Consider the following 22,509-nt stretch of genomic DNA (forward strand, 5'->3'; position numbering starts at 1 on the left):
ACTACTCCTGGACTGGTCTAGAACCTGTTCTGTAGCCCATTGGCCTCAAACTCATGATCCTCCTGTCTCAGCATCTGGAGAAAGCACACGGTGAAAGCACACCACTTCCAAACACCTCTCCAGCTGTTGTCATCAGCACAGTGTAGCCACTGGGGCTCACACCTGCTGCAGCCTGCTCAAACTCTGTGTGTCTAGCTCTCTCACCCAGAACCTAACGAACGTGTCTGCTCTGCTGAGCTCATTCTGTCCCGGGTCCGTCTATCAGAGAGGAAGCAAACTGGAATCCTTTCTGACACTGCAGATTCTCTGAGCTGCACCTCAGACTCCCTGGCCGCCTCTGGCTCCAGGCACAGGGATTTCCTAGGGGGCACCTTCTCTCCTGGCTTTGAAGTCATGGTCGCCTACGACGAACAACCTAACCCTTATTTCACAGGACTAATGCTGTCATGTCTTGAGGACTCTGCTTCCCAGAGGTCATACTCTACACCATCATCTTCATCTCCTCCAGCACTCTGTATGGCCCAAGGCCCACATAGTTGAACACAGATGCACTGAGCACATAGAGACTCCTGCACTATAGACCTCCAAGTCTCTGCTCAGTACGTGACATCCTCTGGTCTCCAACTTTTGTCCTCGGGGCAGCTGTAGGACTCAACCAAGCCTCAGTCACCTGTGCTGATGTGCCCTTGTGTGGGGCTGTCTGCTTGGCACTGGGTATGGCCCTGCTGTTCACATTTGAACAAAACGAGTGTCCTCGGGGCCTACATTCTTCCGTGACGCTCCTATAATTCTGCCTTTGCTCATTTACAAGCTGCTCTCTCCTATCTCTGCGCCCATACTACCAGGGCTACCTGATAGCCACCTTCAGATTGAGTTACAGAGGCGCCACGGTGATGCCGCTGGCTTCAGTGACGGAGTCCGCAAAGCTGAGTGACTTGGTAGAAATAGTTCTCTACTGGACTCCCCTTTGCCAGCTGCTCACCCTCCTGCTTGCTTTTTATAATGAAAACGGAAATTATTCCTGCTTCCAAGGATGGCCGATTCAGAAATGGTAAGTACGGGGATGGGGTGGGGGTGGGGCGCTTCCAGGATGCACTCTGAGGTACTTCCCGGCTTCCCCATATGGGACCTGCCAACCACGGCCTGCTGGGGAGGGGAGACTCCCCCAAAGCATATTTTCCAGAAGCTTAGAGTTGACTAATATTGTAAAAGTTAAAAACAAAAAAAAAAACAAGGTTAGTTTTTAATGGTGAGTAGCTCCATTTGGAATGTAAATAACCTTAACAGGTAGCCGGGAAGGAGGCAGGCATAGATTCTCGCCAGCCTCTGCGGGGAGGGCTCTGTGGACCTCAGCCTTGGTGGAAGCAGATTCCTCCAGCACCTTGTTGTGGACTGATCTGAGGCTCACCCGGGAGCACCCTACATCTCTGGCTCGCCCAGACCTGTCCAGAAGGTCTCTATTGTAAGAAACAGAACCCTGTGTGGGTTTGGCCCGAGCTGGAGGGTTTGGCCTGAGGTGGAGGCTCCCAGCCACTCCTCACTTGGCTGGGTGGCCTGGGTCCCCAGGGCTCGGATACTTTCTTTCTCAATTAGGTCATGCTTGCATGAGCCAGGAAAGGGCTGTGTTTGTGGGCCGCTACTAACACCGTGACAGTGCCCATTCCCGGGTGCTGCCTTCGTTTTGGGACACATAAATTGAGTATCGGAAGATCTTATGTCTATGACAGGTAAATCCTATGGCTAGAAAGAAACATCAAAATGTTGGACAAAGGAGAACCGTCTCATCCTGATGATCACAGTTTTTTCTAAGGAACAACACAACGGTGACTTCTGGGTGACAAATGGGGCTTATCTCTAAAAGCACCACTTGATTGGCTACACAGAAGGCACTGCCACTGTTAACTTGAAAGGAATTAAAATGCCGAGTTTTGTCAGCTCTAGAAGCCACTCTGCGATTTTCTGTGGCCTCGAGAAAGTTGTGTTCTCAGTAGACAGATATTTGCGACAAACCCACAGGGGGTGTGGGCTTCGTGTGGGGCTGAAAGGATTTAAAATGGGACAGAGGCACCCCTGGTGCCCACACTTTCCACAGGGACCAACCCTGCTCACCCCTGACTAAGCAGGTGGAGGTGGAGCCGGAACCCAACATCAGAGGCCCTGAGATAGTCACCATGGGGGAGAACGACCCTCCGGCAGCCGAAGCTCCCTTCTCCTTCAGATCTCTTTTCGGCTTGGATGATTTGAAAATAAGTCCTGTGGCACCAGGTAAGTGGGCCTTTGGGCTGCGGGCCTTGTGTAGAAGGGATGAATGTGGTCAAGTGTCTGGGGCTGGGAGGCGGGGGATCCCCTCGTACAGTCTCTCACTCTCCTACTCTGTCTCTTTTTCTCTCCCACGTCCCTCTGTCTGTCTCTCCTCCCCTCTGCTCCTTCTCTACAGTACTGAGCCTTACTCACACTAGATAGGTACTCTAGGACTTTGCTATGACCCCAACCCATCCTGGGTATCTTTCCATCACTGGCTGGACACTTTTTCTGATCTTGTAGAACCACAAAGTTGAAGGGTGCTAAGAAGGAGTCCCTTTGGCTCAGGCACTTGCTGAGTCTCTGCAGGCAATGTGCACGTGTATGCATGTGTTTGTGTTTAACCTCTCTTCTTGGGGGTCGGGGGTGTCTTCAGAGAACCAAACTCCACAGTGGCTCTGCTTCCCTCAAAAGAAGGTCAAATGGCCACCGCCCTTCTAGAAAATTCAGGCAAGCTGTATGTTGCCAAGGGTCAAATGTCAGGTTAGAACGAGTGGTCCAGCCATCCAAAGAAGGAAAACTGGTTTTATGAGTCACATATCTATGAAGGTAGCATTCCCCGCCTGATGTCTGCCGCTATGTGGTCTTTGTGCTGAGAGCTATCTGTGGCTTGCTAGTTTGAAGAACAGGGCTCAGGAGCAATGGGAAGAATGGGTGAGAGTGGGAACGTGGAGAGTGAAGGCTGTGCCTCTGAACGACGCGTATATGGGATCCCCAAACAATTCTTTTTAAGCCATCTGGGCTGCGGACAGAGTAAGAAGAACAAGGTAGAAGGCGTAGGTTTATGAATTGAAAAGACCCCTGGGTCTATCCCGTGTATGCTGCCACAATGCCAAGGCTTTACGATGCCCTTTCATTGGCTGTTCAGACTGCTTCATGCTTGCCACGGTCATGAGTGTCATCCTCCACAGGGTGTGTGGAGACAGGAGTCTGTGTATACCCTTGACAACGTTTAGGATACATTTCTGGAAGTGTGGCAAGAATTACTGTAGCAAGAATTGTATCTGCTTTTAAGCTGTGTAGCTACATCTCCGATCTCACACAAATGGGGAAGCAAACATGACCCGCTCCCTACCCCGTGCTGTGTAAGAAACCGGCCATCCCTTCCATCGTAAGCACCAGTGGGTGTGGTCATAGCAAAGTCATGGTGATGTTAGGATGAATTTAAGTCCACTTTTTTCATTTGTTCATTTCCGGGGAGGCTTTCCTGCTCGTCAGTCCTTTGTGGAGCCTCTCTAGAGAGATACATCTTACACAGCATCCCACGTGTCCAACCTTGGTTTCTATTGCTGTGTAAACATGGCCAGAAGCAACCTGGAAAGGAAAGGATTAGATCAGCTTCACAGTTTATAGTCTGCCATCCAGGGAAGTCAGGACAGGAACTCACACAGAGCAGGAAGCCAGAGGCAGGAGCGGAAGCAGAGGCCATGGAGGAATGTGGCTTCCTGGCTTTTTTGGGCCATGTTCTTATGCCATTCAGGACCAACTGCCCTGGAGTGACACCACCCACAATGAGCTGGGCTCTCCCATGTCCATCAAGGACAGGGATTTGTCACTCCCTGAACAGCAGGTGACCTCATCACCTTTGTCACTGCCAGCCCCCTCCCCAGTGGGTATTGCACTTAGTAGGTGGTTCCCACTAGAGCTGAAGAATCCAGAGTCTGGGAACCCAGTCCTTGAGAGCGGCATGCAGAGCCATGACAGCTCTGATCTGGAAGCAGAAATGTACTGAGCTGAGCATTCTGCTACTGGGCAGCCCCATACTGAGGATGTGGAAAACAAGGCACTTACATGGTGGCTTCTGCTCACATGTGGCAAATGGCCTGGAACAAAGGCTGCCGGTGGCTCTGTAGAGGAAGAGCCATCTTGGGGTGGCTTGAGAGAGCCCAGTGCCCTCCTTGCTTCAACCACATGGTATAAACCCTCCATGACAGTTGAAGGAAGTCCCAGGTCCCAGGGCTGCTGGGACAGCATGCCACAGCTGGGTGGCTCAGTCAACGGTCTCCTTGTCTTCCTTTTTGGGAGCCGGAGTCTGAGAGCCCTGATGTCAGTAAGGTTTCATTGCTGTGAATACACACGGGACGCTGTGCAGATACAGGCCCTTGGCTGATACCCTACAGGGTTCCTTGAATTGTGGACATATCACTCTGCCCTCTGCCTTCATCTTCCCATGGATGTCTGTTCTCCTAGTCTCTTATCTTTCTTCTATGCATGTGTCTGTGTTAAACCTTGCCCCTCCCTGAGGACACCAATCATACAAGATTAGCCGCTGCCCTACGGGCCTCATCTTAACTTCTCTTCTTTATGGCCTCCAAGTAAGATCCCAGTCTTGGCTGTTGAGGGTTTCTGTGTCAAGGGCTCCCAGTGAGGATCCTTTTCAGCCCACAACAATGTCACTTAAGCTGGGGCAGAGAGCTGGGTGAGCAAAGACTGACCCAGACAACGTGGTCATTCATCTAACCAAGTCAGTTGTCTTTGGGCCAGTGCTTTCTTTGCACAGAGGGAACACAGCACACATGGCTAAACTTTTAAGTTTCATGTCACTCAGAACTGATGCTCCCCAGCTCCCCCAAACCCCCATCCCTTTGGTTCTCAGACGGAGACGCAGTGGCCGCGCAGATCTTGTCCCTTCTGCCCTTGAAGTTTTTTCCGATCATTGTCATTGGGATCATCGCCTTGATACTGGCGCTGGCCATCGGCCTGGGCAGTGAGTACCATCTATTATTTAGTAGGCGCTCGATTACCTGTTCTGGCATTTAAACTTGCATGAGACCCTCCGCCCCCACCCCCTTGTCCAGACTTGCTGCTGCCTGGCCTTAATTACTGGTGGCCGGTGTCCTTTGGGTTTGATGGCTGTGGGTTTGATCATCCTGCATGAATGTCAAACCAGTGTGGGAATAGGCAGGGGCCGCTGGCTGTGCTCCAGGCTCTGCCACCAGGGTACCTGGCCGGTTAGAATTACTCAAAGGTAGCAGGTGAAACAGGACTCTGAGATGGGAAGGCAGAGGCTGGGGTGGGGCAAACAAAGCCTTCCATTCAAGTCATACCACGCGCAACAGCTATTTTTATAGGGAGGTATGTAGGGCTTTTGAGAAAGTGGGTCATGGCAAGGAAGGGGCTCTCTTAGAGTCTATAGTTTCTTATTTTCTCCTTCAACTAACTGCAGCACAGGGCAGCATATTTTGCCTCCTGCTCAGGGTTCATTGGCTTCAGGCCCAGAGTAAAAGGAAGCAGGGCGGTTGAGCAGCTGAGTGGTCCCAGTTGGGGCTCTTGCTGGGCCAGCTTAGTGCGTTGGTCCTAACCATGCAGTTTTGTCCTGTCTCTGAATCCCTGAGAGTCTGACTGCACTGTCTTGTGATTCCTGGAGGTAGTGATACTGTGGTTGTGGCAGCCCCACCTCTTGGAGTTCAGGATAGACAATATGACTGGAGGAAACAGGCTGCTGTCGGAGATGTAGTTTCAATGCAGGTTTCATTATTGATAGGCAAGTTCAAGGCCACAGGGCAGGTACATGGCTGTAGGTGCTGTGCACTGAAGGGGCCACTTGCTGGCATTCTCCCATCCCCTCCCTTTCCTCAGTCCACTTCGACTGCTCTGGGAAGTACAGGTGCCATTCATCTTTCAAGTGTATTGAACTAACAGCTCGATGCGACGGGGTCTCCGACTGCAAGAACGCAGAGGATGAGTACCGATGCGGTGAGTCGCAACCAATCACAGAGAGCGAACACAAGCCAGCAACGTGCCCTTCCTGTCCGATGAACCCCAGGCATAGCCAGCGTCATGCCCTGTCCTCAGCTGGGATGTGCCTAGCTGGGTTCTTGGAGAACTGTTATACATGTTTACATCCAGTTGGGGGAGCAGACAGGTTCTGAGTTGGGGGTGGGTGGGAACTGCAGCATCTTGTGGGGGAGGGGCTGTGGGCAGGAACAGGGAACAACGGGTCAGGTTAGAAGAGAAGGTGTGTGGAGCAAGCTCCGCTACAGCCTCTGCCTGTTCTTGTAATCATTGCCCTCCCCCATACCTGGCCAGTGCGGGTGAGCGGCCAAAGAGCGGCGCTCCAAGTGTTCACAGCCGCTGCGTGGAGGACCATGTGCTCCGATGACTGGAAAAGCCACTATGCCAAGATTGCCTGTGCCCAGCTGGGGTTTCCCAGGTGAGTCAAGGCCAAACGGCAGAGCAAAAGCAGCTTGATACAGAACTCTCTAGATGCTTCGACGAGTCACACTCTGTTCTTATAGCACCCTTCCTCAACCCACCCCCAATTCCCTGGCACGGGGAGCTGGGTCTCACAGACAGCAGGGCAAGTCCCAACCAGCTAGGTGACTCCACGGCATGAAGAACATCATCTATGAAGGGAGTTCTCAGGGCTAGTCCAAGACCTTAGATACAAAAGCTATTTAGACGTTTGGAGCTAGGGCTAGGACTGGGACGAGGACTGGGGCTCAGTTGGTAGAGCTCTAATCTGGCATGGCCAAAGCCATGGGTTCTGTTCCAGTGGAGTAACAAGCATTCGAAGTGACACATCTGTAATTCCTGTACTGGAGAGGCAGGAGCAAAGGGAGTTCCAGATTGAGCTGAAAAGTGAGTTCCTGTCCAAAGACAGACAGACAGACAGACAGACAGACAGACAGACAGACAGACAGAAAAAAGGAAGAAAGGAAAACAGTAATAGAAAGCAAACTGTTCATGTGCCCAGAACTTTTGAGTGGAAAAAGAAATACTCTGGTTGGGTGCCTTGCAGCTTAAAGAGCAGATGTTTGGAGACAGGCATCGGGTCCTGCTGGTCACATCCTGTACTCACATCCTCAAAAGGATGCAATTATTCAAAACACCCTTAGCCCCAGGAGACCACCCACCACAGCATCTTTCCAATTTCAGGGCTGGGAGCCAGCTGCTGGCTTTCCACATTGTAGCAGCAGGCTTTTGCCTGACCAAGGGCCCCCCTCTCCTTCATAGTCATCCCTATTGACTCCTGACCCCTGCCTTGCTTCCCTGGAGGCCACTGATACTGTAGGCCCCAGTTCACCACAGGCAGGTTCCCAAGTTCCTACACTCATCTTAGGAACTGAGAGTAACAAGCATGCAAGGTGACACATCTGTAATTCCTGTACTGGAGAGGCAGGAGCAAGAGAGGCAAGATTGGTGGTCACAAACTCTGAAGTATACCCTAGTTTGTTTTGTAACCCAGGAAGCAGGGCCCTTAAAACGACATGGCTACACACACCTCTGTCTGGGATCTAAACCAGTAGGATCCTAGGCACCCGGCAGCTGAGGTCCCCCAGGCCTCCCTCCTCTGTATGCCATGCCTGCCTGGGTTCTGAAACCAGTTGCAACTGAATTGCAGTGACAGCTGCGAAGGTTACTAAGAGACAATGTTGAGAATTACCTAGCTTTACTCCTTAAAGAAAAGGTAGAGATTTCAAACAGCACAAAACCCATGCACGTACACATGTATGCATGCACATACGCACGCATATACGCACAAGCCAGTTAGCTCAAATCTCGCTGTAGATTCAGGCCAGTCTTGTGAGACCTGCTGCAGTTTCTCCCTTAGAATGAATAATAAGCCTCCACTTTAAAAGGCTGTGGGGAGCTCTGTGGTCATTAGGGTGTAGGCGTGACCATGGCTGTGGTGGCGGTTGCTGCAGCTCTGAGGTGACCTGTGTAGGTTTCGTTTGTGACACTGAGACTCCCTCTACCCCAGCTCATTGCTCTGTCCATCTCCCTATGACCCAGCATCCCAGCAAAAGCAGGCTCCTTTATACCAAGGCAGCCAACTGCAGCCTCTCCCCCACCCCACCCCCCACGCCCCAGAAGGAAATGCCTGGCTAATATCTGGATGCCTTTTTCTTCAAACCCGTGCTTCCTTGAGTCCCAGTGGCATTAATAGCATTTGGGTGCTCTTCTGGGTGACAAACTGCTGGGTTAGTGAGAAGATGGCCACCTGCAGTACACTCTGCTCCCCACCTTCCTTGGGAACTTCCTAAACTCTGCATCCACCCCCCACCCCCCACTTCGCACTTTTCTATGGCTGGGTTTGTGCTCAGCCGTTCCACCCCATTCTTGTTTCTTTCAATCTCTCTTCTGCACCATGGCTGTGCATACCTGTCTCTTGGCATTGAGCTCATTTGCTTGGTCCCAGGGTCCTTAAGCCACTGCCTTCTATGACAGTGCTAGGCAAAGTGAAACAGGCTCTCAAATGTCCCCTCACCCTCAGGAGCCAGACATCCAGCTGCCTCCCCTGAGGCAGCCAAATCAAGAGCATCAGAGTGGGGTAGACGGAGACCTCCTAACTGTGGCAGGAAGTGGTCTTTCTTTGTGGCTGGAGCTGGGTGGGTGGGCAGGCCGGGCTGTGGACTGTGGGTCGGCAAGCGGGTCCCCAGGCCACAGCTAAGCTGGAACGCCTGGCTAAGATGTATGCAATTTATCAGGAAAATGAAGCCTTTGGTGACTTGGGGAGGACCAAATGAGGTCCCCATAGCTTGTAACCTGGTGAGTAGGGGTGGCTGGTATCTCAGTCACCCTGACTGTTGGGTCTGGGTTTCCAATGTGCCTGCAGCTATGTGAGCTCAGACCAACTCAGAGTGGATGCGCTGGAGGAGCAGTTCCAGGGCGACTTTGTGTCCATCAATCACCTCTTGTCAGATGACAAGGTGACGGCGTTACACCACTCTGTGTACATGAGGTAAGCAGTTAGACAGGTGGTACTGCTGTCTACTTTGGGGCCAGGCCACAGGCTGAGTTTGGGAAGCTGAGATGTACTCCGTGAGGGGAAAGAACGTCACCTCTACAAGCAGAGGTGGAGCTCACTGCTATGGTTAGGGTGGTCGTGCATAATCTGGGGTGCAGGGATGAATCCCAGCCCTGGAAAGTCTGGTTCAGTGGAGGCAGGGAAGAAAGCACCAGAAAGGAGCAGCAGTGACAGGCAGGTATGCTGTCTGCTGTCAGGCCATTGCTATGCCTGCCTCACAGCAGGGAGGCGTGTGTGTGTGTGTGTGTGTGTGTGTGCGTGTGTGTTTGCATATGTGTGTGTAATGTGTATATGTGATGGAGTGTGTGTGTCTGAGTGTGTGTGTGTTGGGTGTGTGTGTGTGTGTGTATGTCTGTGTGTATATGTGTGTTTGCATATGTGGTGGTGGTGTGTGTATGCATGTGATGTTGTGTATGTATATGTGTGTATGTGTGTATATGTATATATGTATATATATGTATGTATATGTGAGTATATATATGTATGTGTGTATGTGAGTGTGTATGCATGTGTCTGTGTGTGTATACATATGTATATGTGTGTGTGTATGTGTTATATATGTGTATGCACATGTGTGTGGGTTTTATATATGTATGCATGTGTTTGTGATATGTGTATGTATAAGTATGAATATATATATGTATGTGTGTATGTAAGTGTGTGTATGCGTGTATGAGTGTGTCTATATATGTATGTGTGTGTGCATGTATGTGTATGTATGTATATGTATGTGAGTATGTGAATGTGTATGTATGTTTGTATGTGTGTGTTTGCATATGTATGTGTGTATATCTATCCATGTATGTGTGTATGTATGTGAATGTGAGTGTGTGTGTATATGTGTTTGTATATGTATGTGTGTAGATATATGCATGTATGTGTGTACGAATGTGTGTGAGTATGAGTGTGAGTGTCTGTGTATTTGTGTGTGTGTGTGTACCTGTGTGAGTGTGATGTAAGCAAAGAAGCAGGGAAGGGAAGAAGACAGCATCCTTTGTAAAGCCTTTTCATCTTCACCAGTTGCTCCCAACCCCCAAAACTCTGGGGGGGAAAAACCAGGTTCCCTTAGCAACAATCAGTCCCCAGCTCCAAGAGAGCTCCCCACTGGGGTTCAGGCTAAAGCAGGGAGCAGATGCCACAGGTTCTCTGAAGCCAGGCTTTCCTCTGACACCCAGGCCCCAGGTTGGCATGTGTGACCTCTGGTCTATAAAAACAGCAGCTTATTGGCCTGCCCATGAACTGTTCCTTTCCGCTGCAGGGAAGGCTGCACCTCAGGCCACGTGGTCACCTTGAAGTGCTCAGGTAAGCGTCTGAATATGTAGGGATCCACTGATAGGGAAGACTGCATTGATAGAGTCACAGCCCCCATTGGGTACAGCTCAAGACCCCTTCTCTTGGATGCTAGTGTGGGGCTAGGCACCAGTTGTCACTGTCAGCAGGGACACTGTTGATGGGCAGGGTGACTCTGCATGCTCTTACACTAACAGCTCTTCCCACTGCCTCCCACAAACCCCACCCACCCTCAAGGCTTCTGTCCGCCTGACCCTCTCATTGCCCGAGATTTGGCAGTATTGTGAGCTCTGGGTAGGGCACAGGGATTTTGCTGGGGTGCTGACATTTCCTCCAGAAAAGGTCACAGAGTTTACCCCTAACCCCTTGTTCTTCCGTAGCCTGTGGCACAAGAACGGGCTACAGTCCCCGCATTGTGGGTGGAAACATGTCCTCGCTCACTCAGTGGCCCTGGCAGGTCAGCCTCCAGTTCCAGGGGTACCACCTATGTGGGGGCTCCGTCATCACCCCTCTGTGGATCGTCACTGCGGCACACTGTGTTTATGAGTGAGTGACTGGGCCTGCTGCTGTGGCTTCTGCTCTTCCCAGAGCCTTGCCTAGTCCTGGGTCAGGTAGAGATGGGATGATCTGGAGGTGAGGGCAAGTCAGCAAGCCATGTGCCTTACAGTGGATCTGTCTCTGCGTCTGAGAGTGACGTGAGCTGAGCTGGCACAGGGAAGGTAGAAAAGGGAGGAGGGAGCTCAAGGCAGAATGAGACCCATTGAAATAAGGGTCCTAGGTCCTCCTGTCGCTCTCTACTCCTCATCCATGGTATGACACAGCAGGATACCCTGGGTGGAAGTGCAGGGTATCCAAAGAACACTGAACCCCCTTGAAGCTGTGTCTGCCTTACTGCCCAATGGAGAAGGGCCTCTCTGCAGAGAGCAAAGCTTAGCCCAGATCTCAAATGCATATATCTCTGGGGTGTTGTGGAAAGAATGACCTGTCTGGGGGTATACACGAGTGTGGTCTGTGTGGGGCACAGATGTGTAGGGCATTGGGCCATCTCCCACCTGGTGACATCTCTCACCATTTCCCTGGGCTCTTGGGACACCAGAGTTCAACAGGGCTGGGTCTCTCCTGAGATTCACCTCTCCGTTTGTGCATTTCAGCCTGTACCACCCCAAGTCCTGGACTGTCCAGGTGGGTCTTGTGTCCCTGATGGACAGTCCTGTGCCCTCCCATCTGGTGGAGAAAATCATCTATCACAGCAAGTACAAGCCAAAGCGACTGGGCAATGACATAGCCCTCATGAAGCTGTCCGAGCCACTCACCTTTGACGGTACAAACGTTTAGGTCTCCGCCCCGCACTTGCTTTTAGCTTGTTTCAAGAGCTTGCCTGGCAAGGCACTGTTATACTGTCTGCTTTACTATCCTTGCGTGGAAATTCCAAAATCGGATTCAGCTAGGTGTTGATGTAGGTGCATTGCATTTGCTCATTAAAGGTGTGTGTTCGAGAGCACACAATGTGCACATGCATGTGCATGCACAAATGTATGCATGCACATAGGGGACAGAAGTCATTCTTGAATGTTGTTCCTTAAGAAGCAGCACCTTGCTTTTTTGGGGGATTCAGTCTCTTATGGATCTAGACTTGCCTAATAGACTGACTGGCCAAGAAGCCCCAGGGACCCTTCTGTCTCTGCCTCCTCAGTACTGGGTAACACGCTCAATGCCACTACAGCTGCCTTTTTACATGGGTGGCCCAGATCAAACTCAGGAGTTCATGATTGTGCAGCAAGCACTTAGCCAGCACAGCCACCTTCCCAGCCCGAATTAGGTGTTTTCAGTGTGAGCGTGTTAGGAGACGGAACCCTTGCTTAAGATTTCAGCCTGTTACCTTCTTTAGACTTAGGTTGTCGACCTTGGCTGTCCCTCTAGTGCCAATTCAACCTCACAGCCTTCCAGTTCTGCTCTGTTCTCTCTGCCCTGTGCCAGCTGCAGATGGCTACCTGATGCCTCTAGGCGGCAGAAGAGAGCTGCCTGTCCTCAGGGACTCAGAGCACTTTGCTGTCCTGGTTTTTGCTACTTGCAGCCTCTTGTAGGGCATCCCCAGTGGAAGGAACAGAGTCCCAGGCTGGGGCAGCCTGAGGGCTTGCAAAGAGCCTCCCTCTTCCATCTGGAAGGTTCTAGGTAGCCCTGCTGGAACTCTCAAAACTCACAAAGCACAAGGCAGGAGGAGTGTTGGCTTAAGTAAAAGTCCAAGGCTGAGCACTCTGGAGGGCAGGCAGGGCCATTTCCAAGGTAGACTCCTATTCTCGGCAGCAAACCTGTGTGATTTCAAGGGCAACAGAAAAGCTGCTTAAGTGGGGGTGGGGGCTACTTGCTAATTATTGTTGGTGATATTTGATTCTAGAAAGGGAGTTGTCTGTAGTGTAGTTGGCTAAAGAGTTAAATAGTTAAATATGTCTCTATCCTTCTCCACTTTTCCATGATGACCATGCAGGATGGGGAGGAGAGGGTGCATCTCAGGTGCTGCTCACACAGAAGCCCTGGGCACATGCAGCTGCTTGGCTTTGCTAGAGCATCAGCGGCACAGCCTAGATGCAGGCCGGCTGTCATCACAAACACTTAACGTCTGGTCCAGGAATGATCAACTGTGGCCCAAGGGCCAGCCACATGTGACCCAATGCACATTTGAGCAAGTAAAATCTTGTCATAAATCCATCAGCCCCTTTGTGTATGTCTCCTGCGGTTCCAGCAACCGTGATGAGGTCCACATAGCTCACAAGCCTGAACTGTCTTCTGTCCAACTGTCCAGCCTTTTACAGCCAGGCTTGGCTGATGGGCTCTGGACTTCTGCCACAGTCTAGGGCTACATCTGGGAGATGAGTGGGCGTGGCTTCTGCTCTGAGCTAGCTCCATAACCAAGGCCCAACCACTTCCTAGGGGGTGGGTTTAGAGACCTGAACACAAGGTCAGTTGATTTCTGGGGCAGTGGCTTCAGGAACTTCACCTCATTGTGTCCCCTTCTAACAGAGACCATTCAGCCCATCTGTCTGCCCAACTCTGAAGAGAACTTTCCCGATGGGAAACTGTGCTGGACCTCAGGATGGGGAGCCACAGAGGATGGAGGTCAGTGGTCTGAAGCCTGAGACTAGGAGGGCCCCTCGGGATGCTTGGATGTCCCAGCTCAGGGTTAGGGATTGTTCACAACAGCCATCTGCTGAATAGCCGTGGGTCACCATGGTGCCACTCCTCTTTGGACAGTGTGATGTTTTGAGGTTTCATGAAGAAATGAGCTATAGGGGAGAAGTGTGGGTACTTCTCCATGGTGAGGCCTCCACCCAACCCTCCTTCCTGCCCCTTCTTACTCTACTGAAGCAAGTGTCTGAAGCACACCTTGATGAGCCTCAAGCTTGTACCAAGCAGTACAAGATGACGGAGTCTTGCCTGAGAACTGGCATGGTGTGTTATTTTCTCCTATGAGCTTGCTATAGAAGGCATGACCCAGCTACTTCCACTGCTTTGGTAGTGCTAACACTCTCAGTGATGGTCACGTCAAGTACTTGCCAGGGACATCTGTATCCCTTGCATCAAGGAACAGTGCTGACACAGTCTCTCCAGCAATGGCTTTCCTTTGTGCATTTTCTAGGCACAGGCCAGCCTGCTGTCACTAGAAAACTGTAGCCAAACTACTGAGGCCTGGATGGCTCTAAAAGCTCAAAAGGACAGACTTGAGTCCTCTATCTTTCTGAAGTCTGAGATCAAGATGTCCGCAGGCCTCAGGGGAGGTCTGTCCCAGCATCTCTCCAGTGTCTGGTGGCTCTAGCGATCCTTAGTGTTCCTTGGCTGGCTAATGTGTCAACCCAGACCCAATGTCTATGTGGTTGTTTGATTTTTGATTTTTTTTTTGTTTATTTGTTTTGTTTTTCGTTTTGTTTTTTCCCCTAATGTGAGCTCTGGGTATCCAACCTACCACATTCCATCATCTCAGTCCCTTGACCCCTGACCCCATGGCATCAGTTATCAGATCTAGAGCCTGCCCTAAATGCAAGGTAACCCGGCCTCCACATGGTACCTGATCCATACTTTAGCAGCTTCTGCTCCAAGCAAGATCACGTGTCTTGGTTGCAGGCAGGCAAATAAGGAGGAGGTTATAGTCAACCCACAAGAGAAGCTCAGGGTTCGCCTTTGGAGACGTGTTTGTGCAGGCTCTCACTGCAGCCCAGGCTGACCACAGGAACCTCACCGCAAGCCTCCTGCCTCAGCCTCTCAAACTCCAGGATTCAATGCCCACTTTGTTTGTTACCTTCCAGCCTCAGGGGTCACTGGTTCTGTAGGCTGGCTCCTCAGTTGTCTCTGGGGACGGTGACAGCTGTTGTCCCTTTACCTTTGCTCCCACGCTCCTGGGTTCACGGCCTCATCCCCGACTTCAAGGCTGACAGGCTGATCTGACTCTTGCTCTGATGGCGCCTTTTTCGAGTTGTTGATAGGTCCTTGTAATTTTCATGAGTTTACCAGCATCATCTGGGCTAGCTCACAACCATACCCTTGAATACCTTCATGGTTCCCTAGTCAATGGCAAAGCCACAGGTTCAGGGCCCACACCTGTATTTGGAGGGACACGTTACTGTTGACTGAATTCAGCTCTGTCCAGAGGTGGGCGGCCTTCAGGGCCTCAGTTTCCCTTTTCCAATGTGGACTGACTGGCATGGGTCGAGGCTTGGTTGGCTGTGGGACAGCACACTGAGCAGGGGATGCTCTGGGTGCCACGGGCTCCGTGACAGCTGTCCCAGTTACAGTAGACTTGGTCTTTGCTGTGACTGCTTCCTGTTAGGTGGAAAGTTCTATGTCCCCTGGTTCTCCTGACTCTGTTCTCTAAGCCAAACTCTGTCTCACTATGAATTTCTCACATTACTCTGAGGCAGGTGACGCCTCCCCTGTCCTGAACCACGCGGCTGTCCCTTTAATTTCAAACAAGATCTGCAACCACAGGGACGTGTATGGTGGTATCATCTCTCCCTCCATGCTCTGTGCAGGCTACCTGAAGGGCGGTGTGGACAGCTGCCAGGTAAAGGACTTCCAGTAGCCCTTGGGGCCTCGGCAAAAGGCCAGGGTCTAGTTTAGTGACCCAGCCCATGGGACAGGCCCCTGCCAGTTTCCCCGTGAAAAACAAATTTACATGGCACAAGGAAGAGATTTGCTTAAGATATCCCCTGGCTTTCTTGGTGGCCCAGCCTGTGTTTACCCAGGTTCCCAGTCTTTCAGGGCACACAGGATGTGGCCTCTCCTCATCTCTCCAGCCTGATTCTGAGTGGGAAAGAGGGCTGTGAGCTGATGAAGCCGGGCTTGCAAAAGCCACAGTGAATTAGACTCAGTACTGCCGTTGGACACAGTGAGTTAGATCTGGCTCAGGCAGACTCCCTCTCTTCCAGCTCAGTGGGCTACACAGGCCACCTTTGACCTAAAAGTGTAGTGTTTGGGATCTGAAGGCAGACATAGCCAGAAGGAAACGTTCCCATATGGTCAAGGAGCCATGTCTTGAGTCCATTCTAGAAGTATACAGGGAGAGGTGTGCACATGGTTCACCGGTGATATGACATGGAAAGTCTGTGCAGCCGGGACAGTATAGCTGTCCCAGCCTCTTGACCTTTGCCTCTTGTTGACCCTACAGGGAGACAGTGGCGGACCCCTAGTGTGCCAGGAGAGGAGACTGTGGAAATTAGTGGGTGCAACAAGTTTTGGAATCGGCTGTGCTGAGGTGAACAAGCCTGGAGTCTATACTCGAATCACCTCCTTCCTGGACTGGATTCACGAACAGTTGGAGGTGGGTGGAGTGAGCCAGTTGGAGGTAGGCGTTGACTCTCCAGCTCACATGTTCCCTGCACCCAGCTCTGCCACAGGGAGCCAGGAGGAGATAGACGTGGGTATCAGTCCTAGAACACAGCTAATCCCACGGGTGTGACCCAGGCATACAGGGGAAGGACCAAAGGAATGGCCCTGCCTGACTCAACAGGGAGAAAGGTGACCAGTGGATGAGCTGGGAAGTTGATCCCTTGCCGAGAGCCAGATCTGCTTTTCTTCAGGGAGGGGAAATCAGTACAGGCCTACAGAGGCTCCTGGTCAGAGAGGGGAAGACAGGGGAACTGAGAGTCACAGGGCACCAGACAGAGAGATGTTCTGATAGACACAGGCCTTGCTGCAATGAAAGTCAGACATCCACAACCCCCGTCTCTCCTGAGAGGGGAAAGGCTGTGGGGAAGCAAGGCCTGGCCACACATCAGGCGCTAGGCAAACATTTACTAACTTTATCTCAGACGGGTTTTACATCATTGCCTAGTTCAGGTTCAAAGATGTTTTCTGCTGACACAGTAGGAGTGAGATTTATGTAACGTGGGCAAATGTTTAAAACACAACAATCCCATGGCATTTGACGCACTTATGTGTGCAGCCATGCTCTCTGTGCGGTTCTAAAAATCCTCCTAGCATCCCAAGGGAAACACGTGTCCCTTCCTGCCCTCTAGTCTTCAGCAACTGGCTGTGAGGATCCAAAACATTTATAAGGTGTGTGAGAGTGTGTGTGTGTGTGTGTGTGTATGGAGTGTGTGTGTATGTGTCTGTATGTATATATGTTGGAGCAATATGTATGTGTGTCTGCGTGTATGTGGTATGTGTGCATGTCTGTGTGTATGTGGTGTGTATGTGGTGTGTGTGTGCATGTGTGTGTTATGTGTGCATGTGTGTGCGTGTGTGTGTGTGTGTGCTCAGTGTGGGAGCTGGGGATCAATCAAGTCCACTGCAGTATAGAGTGGTATGTGCTCTTAAGCACTGGGCCACCCCAAGGACCTTTTAAAAGGGTTCTTGTCATTTGAAGCAATTGACTAAATAAGAAAAGAAACCTTCAAGAACACCCTTAGCACCCCTCAGGGGTTAATTTCTGTTTCTTTGCTTTTTTTAAATGTTAGTTTTATGAGGTGGCTGTTTTGTCGGCATCTCTGTCTGTACTCCATGTGTGTGCGAAATACCTGGAAGGTCAGAAGCAGGCTTCAGATCTCTTGAAACTGGAGTCACAGACAGTTGTGAGTTGCAAATCAAACCCAGGTCCTCTACAAGAGCAGCCAGTGCTCTTAACCTCCCAGCTATCCTCCAGCCTTCAGAGGGGGTGGCTGCACGCATCACTGTGTCCGGTGCCATGAGATTGTTGTCTTTTAGAAAGCTCATCTATATTTTATAAATTACTATTACTAAATATAGTAATTATACTACTTTTTCATTATTGGTTTAACTCAAGGGTTTTTTTTTTTCCTTTTTTTAATTTTTAGTTCTGAGGGCTGAATGCAAGGTCTTGTGTGTACTAGGTGGGATCCCACCACTGAGCTACACCCCAAGCTCTTTTCTTCTTCATCTAAATGAAGAAAGACACTGAACATGTCTCTCGTGTTGGGGTAGGGTGGGAATGAGGTGGTGGCAGGTGAGGCCAGGACATGCTCAGATCTCAGCAACACTCGCCATAGCTGTGACTTTCCACAGCCTTGCTTCCATCTTTGATGCATGATGGAGCCCGTAGGGCTGGACCAGTGTAGGTCTGGCTGCCAGTCACAGGCCGGTAGGAAGCCACCAGTTGAAGCAGTCTGTTAGCACTATTATGCATTTCGTACCACAGGCTCTTCTTCAGTAAAGGGTTTAGCTAACACTTGTCTTCCCCTTGTGAAAGGGGCGTTTGAGCAGGTGATGCCCTTACACAGAGGGCACTGAAGGCACTGTGCAGACTGGCCATATGTCCCTGGAAGGTGTGGCAAGGGATAGAGGAACCTCAGAAAGCAAGTGTGTCGTCCTGTGGTTATGTCTTGGGACACAGGTGCCACGTGACTGTTTTGGAACTCTAAACCAACACAGAGCCAAGAAACTATTTCCTGATGCTTCATACTGTCCAAGAATATGGGGCAGTCAGGGACACAGGGCGGGCAGCCGTGACAGGAACAGGGACCTAGCCAGGGTGCTCCCTACACTGTGCTCCATGACGGATGCTACCACACTCCTCACGATAGATGGGATCTTGGATAAATGGGGGCTCCCAAACTAGTAAGGACTCGTATGAGTACAGCCACACCCAGATCAGAACCTCAGCACGCCTCCACCCAGAGGGATAAACAGATGGAAAACTTTTAGTGAACAAATCCTTCTTGATCATTTGCTAAAACCGAAGAGCCCCAGGACCTTCTTCCAGTCAGTCTCAATTAGGGATCTGGTGTAAGGACCAGGTGAACTTAACATTTTGAACATTCTTTTAGAAAGGCTGGTGTATCAAGTCTCATTGGCAAGCAGGGAAAGACCCAGCTGGTTTCTGAAGTGTCCTGTTGTCTGAGGGGCTTCACGATGGTGGCGGGCTGGGCTTTGGACAGTCTCTCGGAGCATCTTAGTCATCAGCTGCCTCTGACCACAGAGGACCTGCAGGAAATGTCACCTGCCAGACACACCTGCTTTTAAATCGCTCTCCAAGTAGCTCAAGGGAGGTCTGGAGGCCCCCTTCATTCTGTAGGAAGATTCCCAGGTTTGGCTTGTCCTCATGGGAGGTTCTTCCTCTCACTCCATGGTACTGTTCTATGCCAGGCCCAGGGAGTCCCCAAGCCTTCATCCTCACCCTACTGACCATGTTTCCTTATCCAGTTAGGACTTAAAACAAAATGTTTCTGTCCTAACTTAACCCTCGGGAGCATGCAGCCGAGCCGCAGCACCTTCACGTAGCACTCTGTGGGACAATCTTGGGTAGAGATGAAGAGTGCAAAGGGCCTCCTGGGTGGGAGCCATCCAGAGCTGGCAGACTTTCCCCTCCTCAGTAACCACTGACAACACCTGGTGGAAAAATCTGTCTGAGACATGGTTTGCAGGGGAAAACCAGCAGTCCCTGTTTTCACTTCTAGAGAGATCTGAAGACTTGAAGAAAAGGAAACCAGCCTGCCCCTGAGCTCCTGAGGGTGGTCACAGCCCGAGCCTTCCCTGGACTCCTGTGTGGCCATGTTGGATGCGAGTATCAGCTTTACTGCTCTGCCCATTGCACTGAAAGGGAGACAGCGGGAAGGGCATTCTCCCAACCCCGACACCTGGAATTGCTTGCTGCTGAAGCCCCTGGCCCCTGGGCTTTGGGGCTGAAACGACCTTGGAAGCTCTTTCTGTGCTTCATGAACCAACTCATGCACACACGTGGAACCTTTCCCTGCCACCACCCTAGATTGTCTCCTCAGAGTTCCTGCCAACACAGGCAAGCTCTCATGCAAAGCCATCGAACACCAGTTGGGGCAGCTACGAGGCCAGGAACTACTGGTGTGGATTGTTGAAGATGCAGTCACCTGTTTGTTCCCAGATCTCAGATCTCCACCCAATTGTCTCCTTCCCAGAGCTGGTTCCGGGAGTGGGGAACTTGGTCTGTGACAAATTCACTGTTTTCTCACAGGATTTGGTGCTTGATGAATTCCTCCCTTCTGGAAGGTGTCCCTTCGCTTAGCTTGGCTTGTCCTCGGGCTTGAGGTGGTGGGTGGTGGGCACGGAAATCATGGGCTCGCATCAGAAGTCCATCCTACACATGTCAAGAGTTTGCATTTTCCTGTTAGAACAGGTTTCCCAGATCTCAGAAGTATCCCATATTGCATTGTGGGATGCATAAGCAGAGTGAGGGACACAGGTCTGGGCAGAGACAAGACTGGACACTAAAAGCAAGCTGAATCGAGGAGTCCTAAGTGATGGGGTCTGCCTCACCCCCCTGCCCTGTGCACTCTGCTAATGGGTCATAGCTGATGGTGTCCGGGCCCCTCTTACATGGCTCACAGTCCTGTGGTTTCCATATTACCCAATAATAGAGGAGGGTTATGTGAGACATAGCCATAGGTCACTCAGGCTTGTCACAAACGATGTCTTCAGAGTAGGAATCAGTTGTTTTGTGGCTGTAACAAAAAGTGTATGTGTGTATGTGTGTGTGTGTGTGTGCATGTGGTGGTGGGAGACACATCAGCAAGACAAACTACTTTTGTACACACATAGCCATTGTACTTTGACTCAACCCTGTCCAGATTAGAGCCCCACACAGCTTTCTGTGAATAGAATACAGGTCCCAAGACCCACAGTGGGTACCTGAAACTGTGGGCAGCTCCAAGCCCTATACGGATGGTTCTTTTCCATATGCATCCCTCCCTACAGACGTGCTTCATCTACTAGTCACAGTAAGAGATGACAATCCTCACTGAAAATAAAGCACAGCAGTTATAAAAACATACGGCTGCTCACACTAACATGTTACACTCATCATCAACAGCAGTGAGGACAGGAACTCAAGTGGGGCAGGATCCTGGAGGCAGGAGCTGATGCAGAGACCATGAAGGGATGCTACTGACTGACTGCCTTGTCTTTCATGGCTTGCCCAGCCTGCCACCTTATAGAATGCAAGCCCACCACCAGCCTAGGAATGGCACCACCCACAATGGGCTGAGCCTTCCTCCCTCAATCACTAAGAAAATGCCCTACAGCTGGATCTCATGGAAGCTGTTTCTCAACTGGGGCTCCCTCCTCTCTGATGACTCTAGCTTGTGTCAAGTTGACATAAAACTAGCCAGTACAACAGAGAGCAGATGTCGCATGCTCAGAGATGTCAAGCCATGTCATCTGCAGCCTCTGCCACTTCAGGCAGAGAGCAGTCAGGTGGGACCTACTGTGGCCTCCTCCGTAGTCCCTCCCCCCTCCCTCCCCCTGCAGCCAGAGGCAATCAAGGGCTCCCCATGCACTGACCCAAGGCCATCTCAAACTCCAAAGTCACCCTCCTATCTAGAGTCTTCTTGCTCCATTCCTAACACTCAGATTAGGTCACTGGTGTGGTGTGAACTCCCCTCCCTGCAACCTCTAAGAGTCAGAAACTCCCTTCAAATCCCGAAACTGAAGGCTCTCTCCCTTCAGAACCCTGCCCATTGCCACAAGGATCTTAGTAAGGCTCCTACCTACAAGGCTGTTATGTCTTTCGTTATATCTGTAACCATTACAAAGTAGAATAAGGGTCATTTGGACATACGCATTGCTCTACCAAGATTCCACCCAATAAATGAAGCTCACTATCATTATCACTAGTAGGTGGGTAGCATATTCAGTGTGGACACACTGTACAGACGCATGACTTATGTCCTGGCAGGGTTAGGGAGGAGGAGAGTGGAAAGGCATGAGATTTCCCCTATAGTATTCAAAACAGTAACCGAAAACTCACCAGTAGTTTGTTTCTGGAATTTTCCATTTAATACCATTGGACTGTATTCAGTTGACTTCTTGTAAGCGAAACTTTGGGAGGAGGAATATTAGATGATGGTTGGGGGTGCTGTCTTTTCTGGTGGGCTTTGCCAGGTTCTCTTGGACAATACTTCCAGTTTCCGTGGGATAGAGGCAAGCTGTGAAGTGAGGTGTTTTCCTACGTAACCATCCCCCTTGAGAGAGCCAGACAGGTTGGAGAAGGAAGGTTTCAGCTTGCTGTGACCTCATCCTTTCCTGTCACTGTTGTTCCGATGCTTACAGACTGTCTTGGATAATACAGACGGCAGCCCAGCTAATCAGCACAGACTGGGTGCCTGGTCTAACCTCTGCACATTTCAATAGGCTTACCACTGTCATTGCGCTAGGCTGTGACAGCTTGGCTACTTCTTGGGAGCCATTCTTAGCAGAGCCTTCTTTTGACCCTCGTCAGGATTTCTTCCCCGAGGCCTGATTGTCCTCCTCGGGCCTGTTTCCCCTCCACATTCCTGCTTCTCTTCCCTAAGCCTTCTCACATCCCCCAGCCCACCCTGCCACAAGGCCTGCTTCACCTTCCTACTCCTCTGCAAGCCTTAGGTCCTTTTCCTTTGGCCTGGCACTCAAAATTCAAAAGAAAAGACCTGCCTAGAGGATCAATGTGCTAACTGCTGAGTTGTATTTCTTTAGGTTTACAGGATCTAGGACATCTATGTGGTCTTCATACAACATAAAGCATTTCAGCCTTTTCATAGTCTTTACCAGGAAGTGTGGGCATTTCTGTGAGGTTTGGCTTGCAACAGCTTGGACTCCACTGTCGGGCTCAGGCCAGAGGGAAAGGGTACTGGAAGTCAAGACAGCATCCAGACGCAGCCTTTCTACTTCTCTCCTCCCTGTAAACATCGGTTGCATCCCTGAATCCTCCAAAG

General features: G+C 50.9%; 1 protein-coding gene across 2 annotated transcripts; it reads left to right on the top strand.

Moving 5' to 3' along the window:
* The first annotated feature begins 1,567 nt into the window (after positions 1-1,567).
* On the top strand, positions 1,568-21,038 carry Tmprss3 (transmembrane serine protease 3). 2 transcript variants are annotated; one of them, XM_085832707.1, is made up of 13 exons: positions 1,568-1,727; positions 2,121-2,265; positions 4,898-5,008; positions 5,881-5,997; positions 6,331-6,454; positions 8,861-8,986; positions 10,311-10,354; positions 10,723-10,888; positions 11,494-11,663; positions 13,361-13,456; positions 15,253-15,395; positions 15,999-16,151; positions 19,246-21,038. In XM_085832707.1, exons 2-13 carry the CDS (start codon positions 2,172-2,174, stop codon positions 19,261-19,263), a joined length of 1,362 nt encoding a protein of 453 aa, XP_085688833.1. In that variant the 5' UTR covers positions 1,568-1,727; positions 2,121-2,171; the 3' UTR covers positions 19,264-21,038. The 2 variants fall into 2 exon arrangements, with proteins under 2 accessions (XP_085688833.1, XP_085688832.1); XM_085832706.1 differs by having other exon boundaries at positions 2,124-2,265.
* The last annotated feature ends 1,471 nt before the right edge of the window (positions 21,039-22,509 follow it).

Source organism: Mus caroli, unplaced genomic scaffold (assembly GCF_978045245.1).
Source record: "Mus caroli unplaced genomic scaffold, Mus_caroli_1 scaffold_18, whole genome shotgun sequence".
Taxonomy (NCBI): Eukaryota; Metazoa; Chordata; class Mammalia; order Rodentia; family Muridae; genus Mus; species Mus caroli.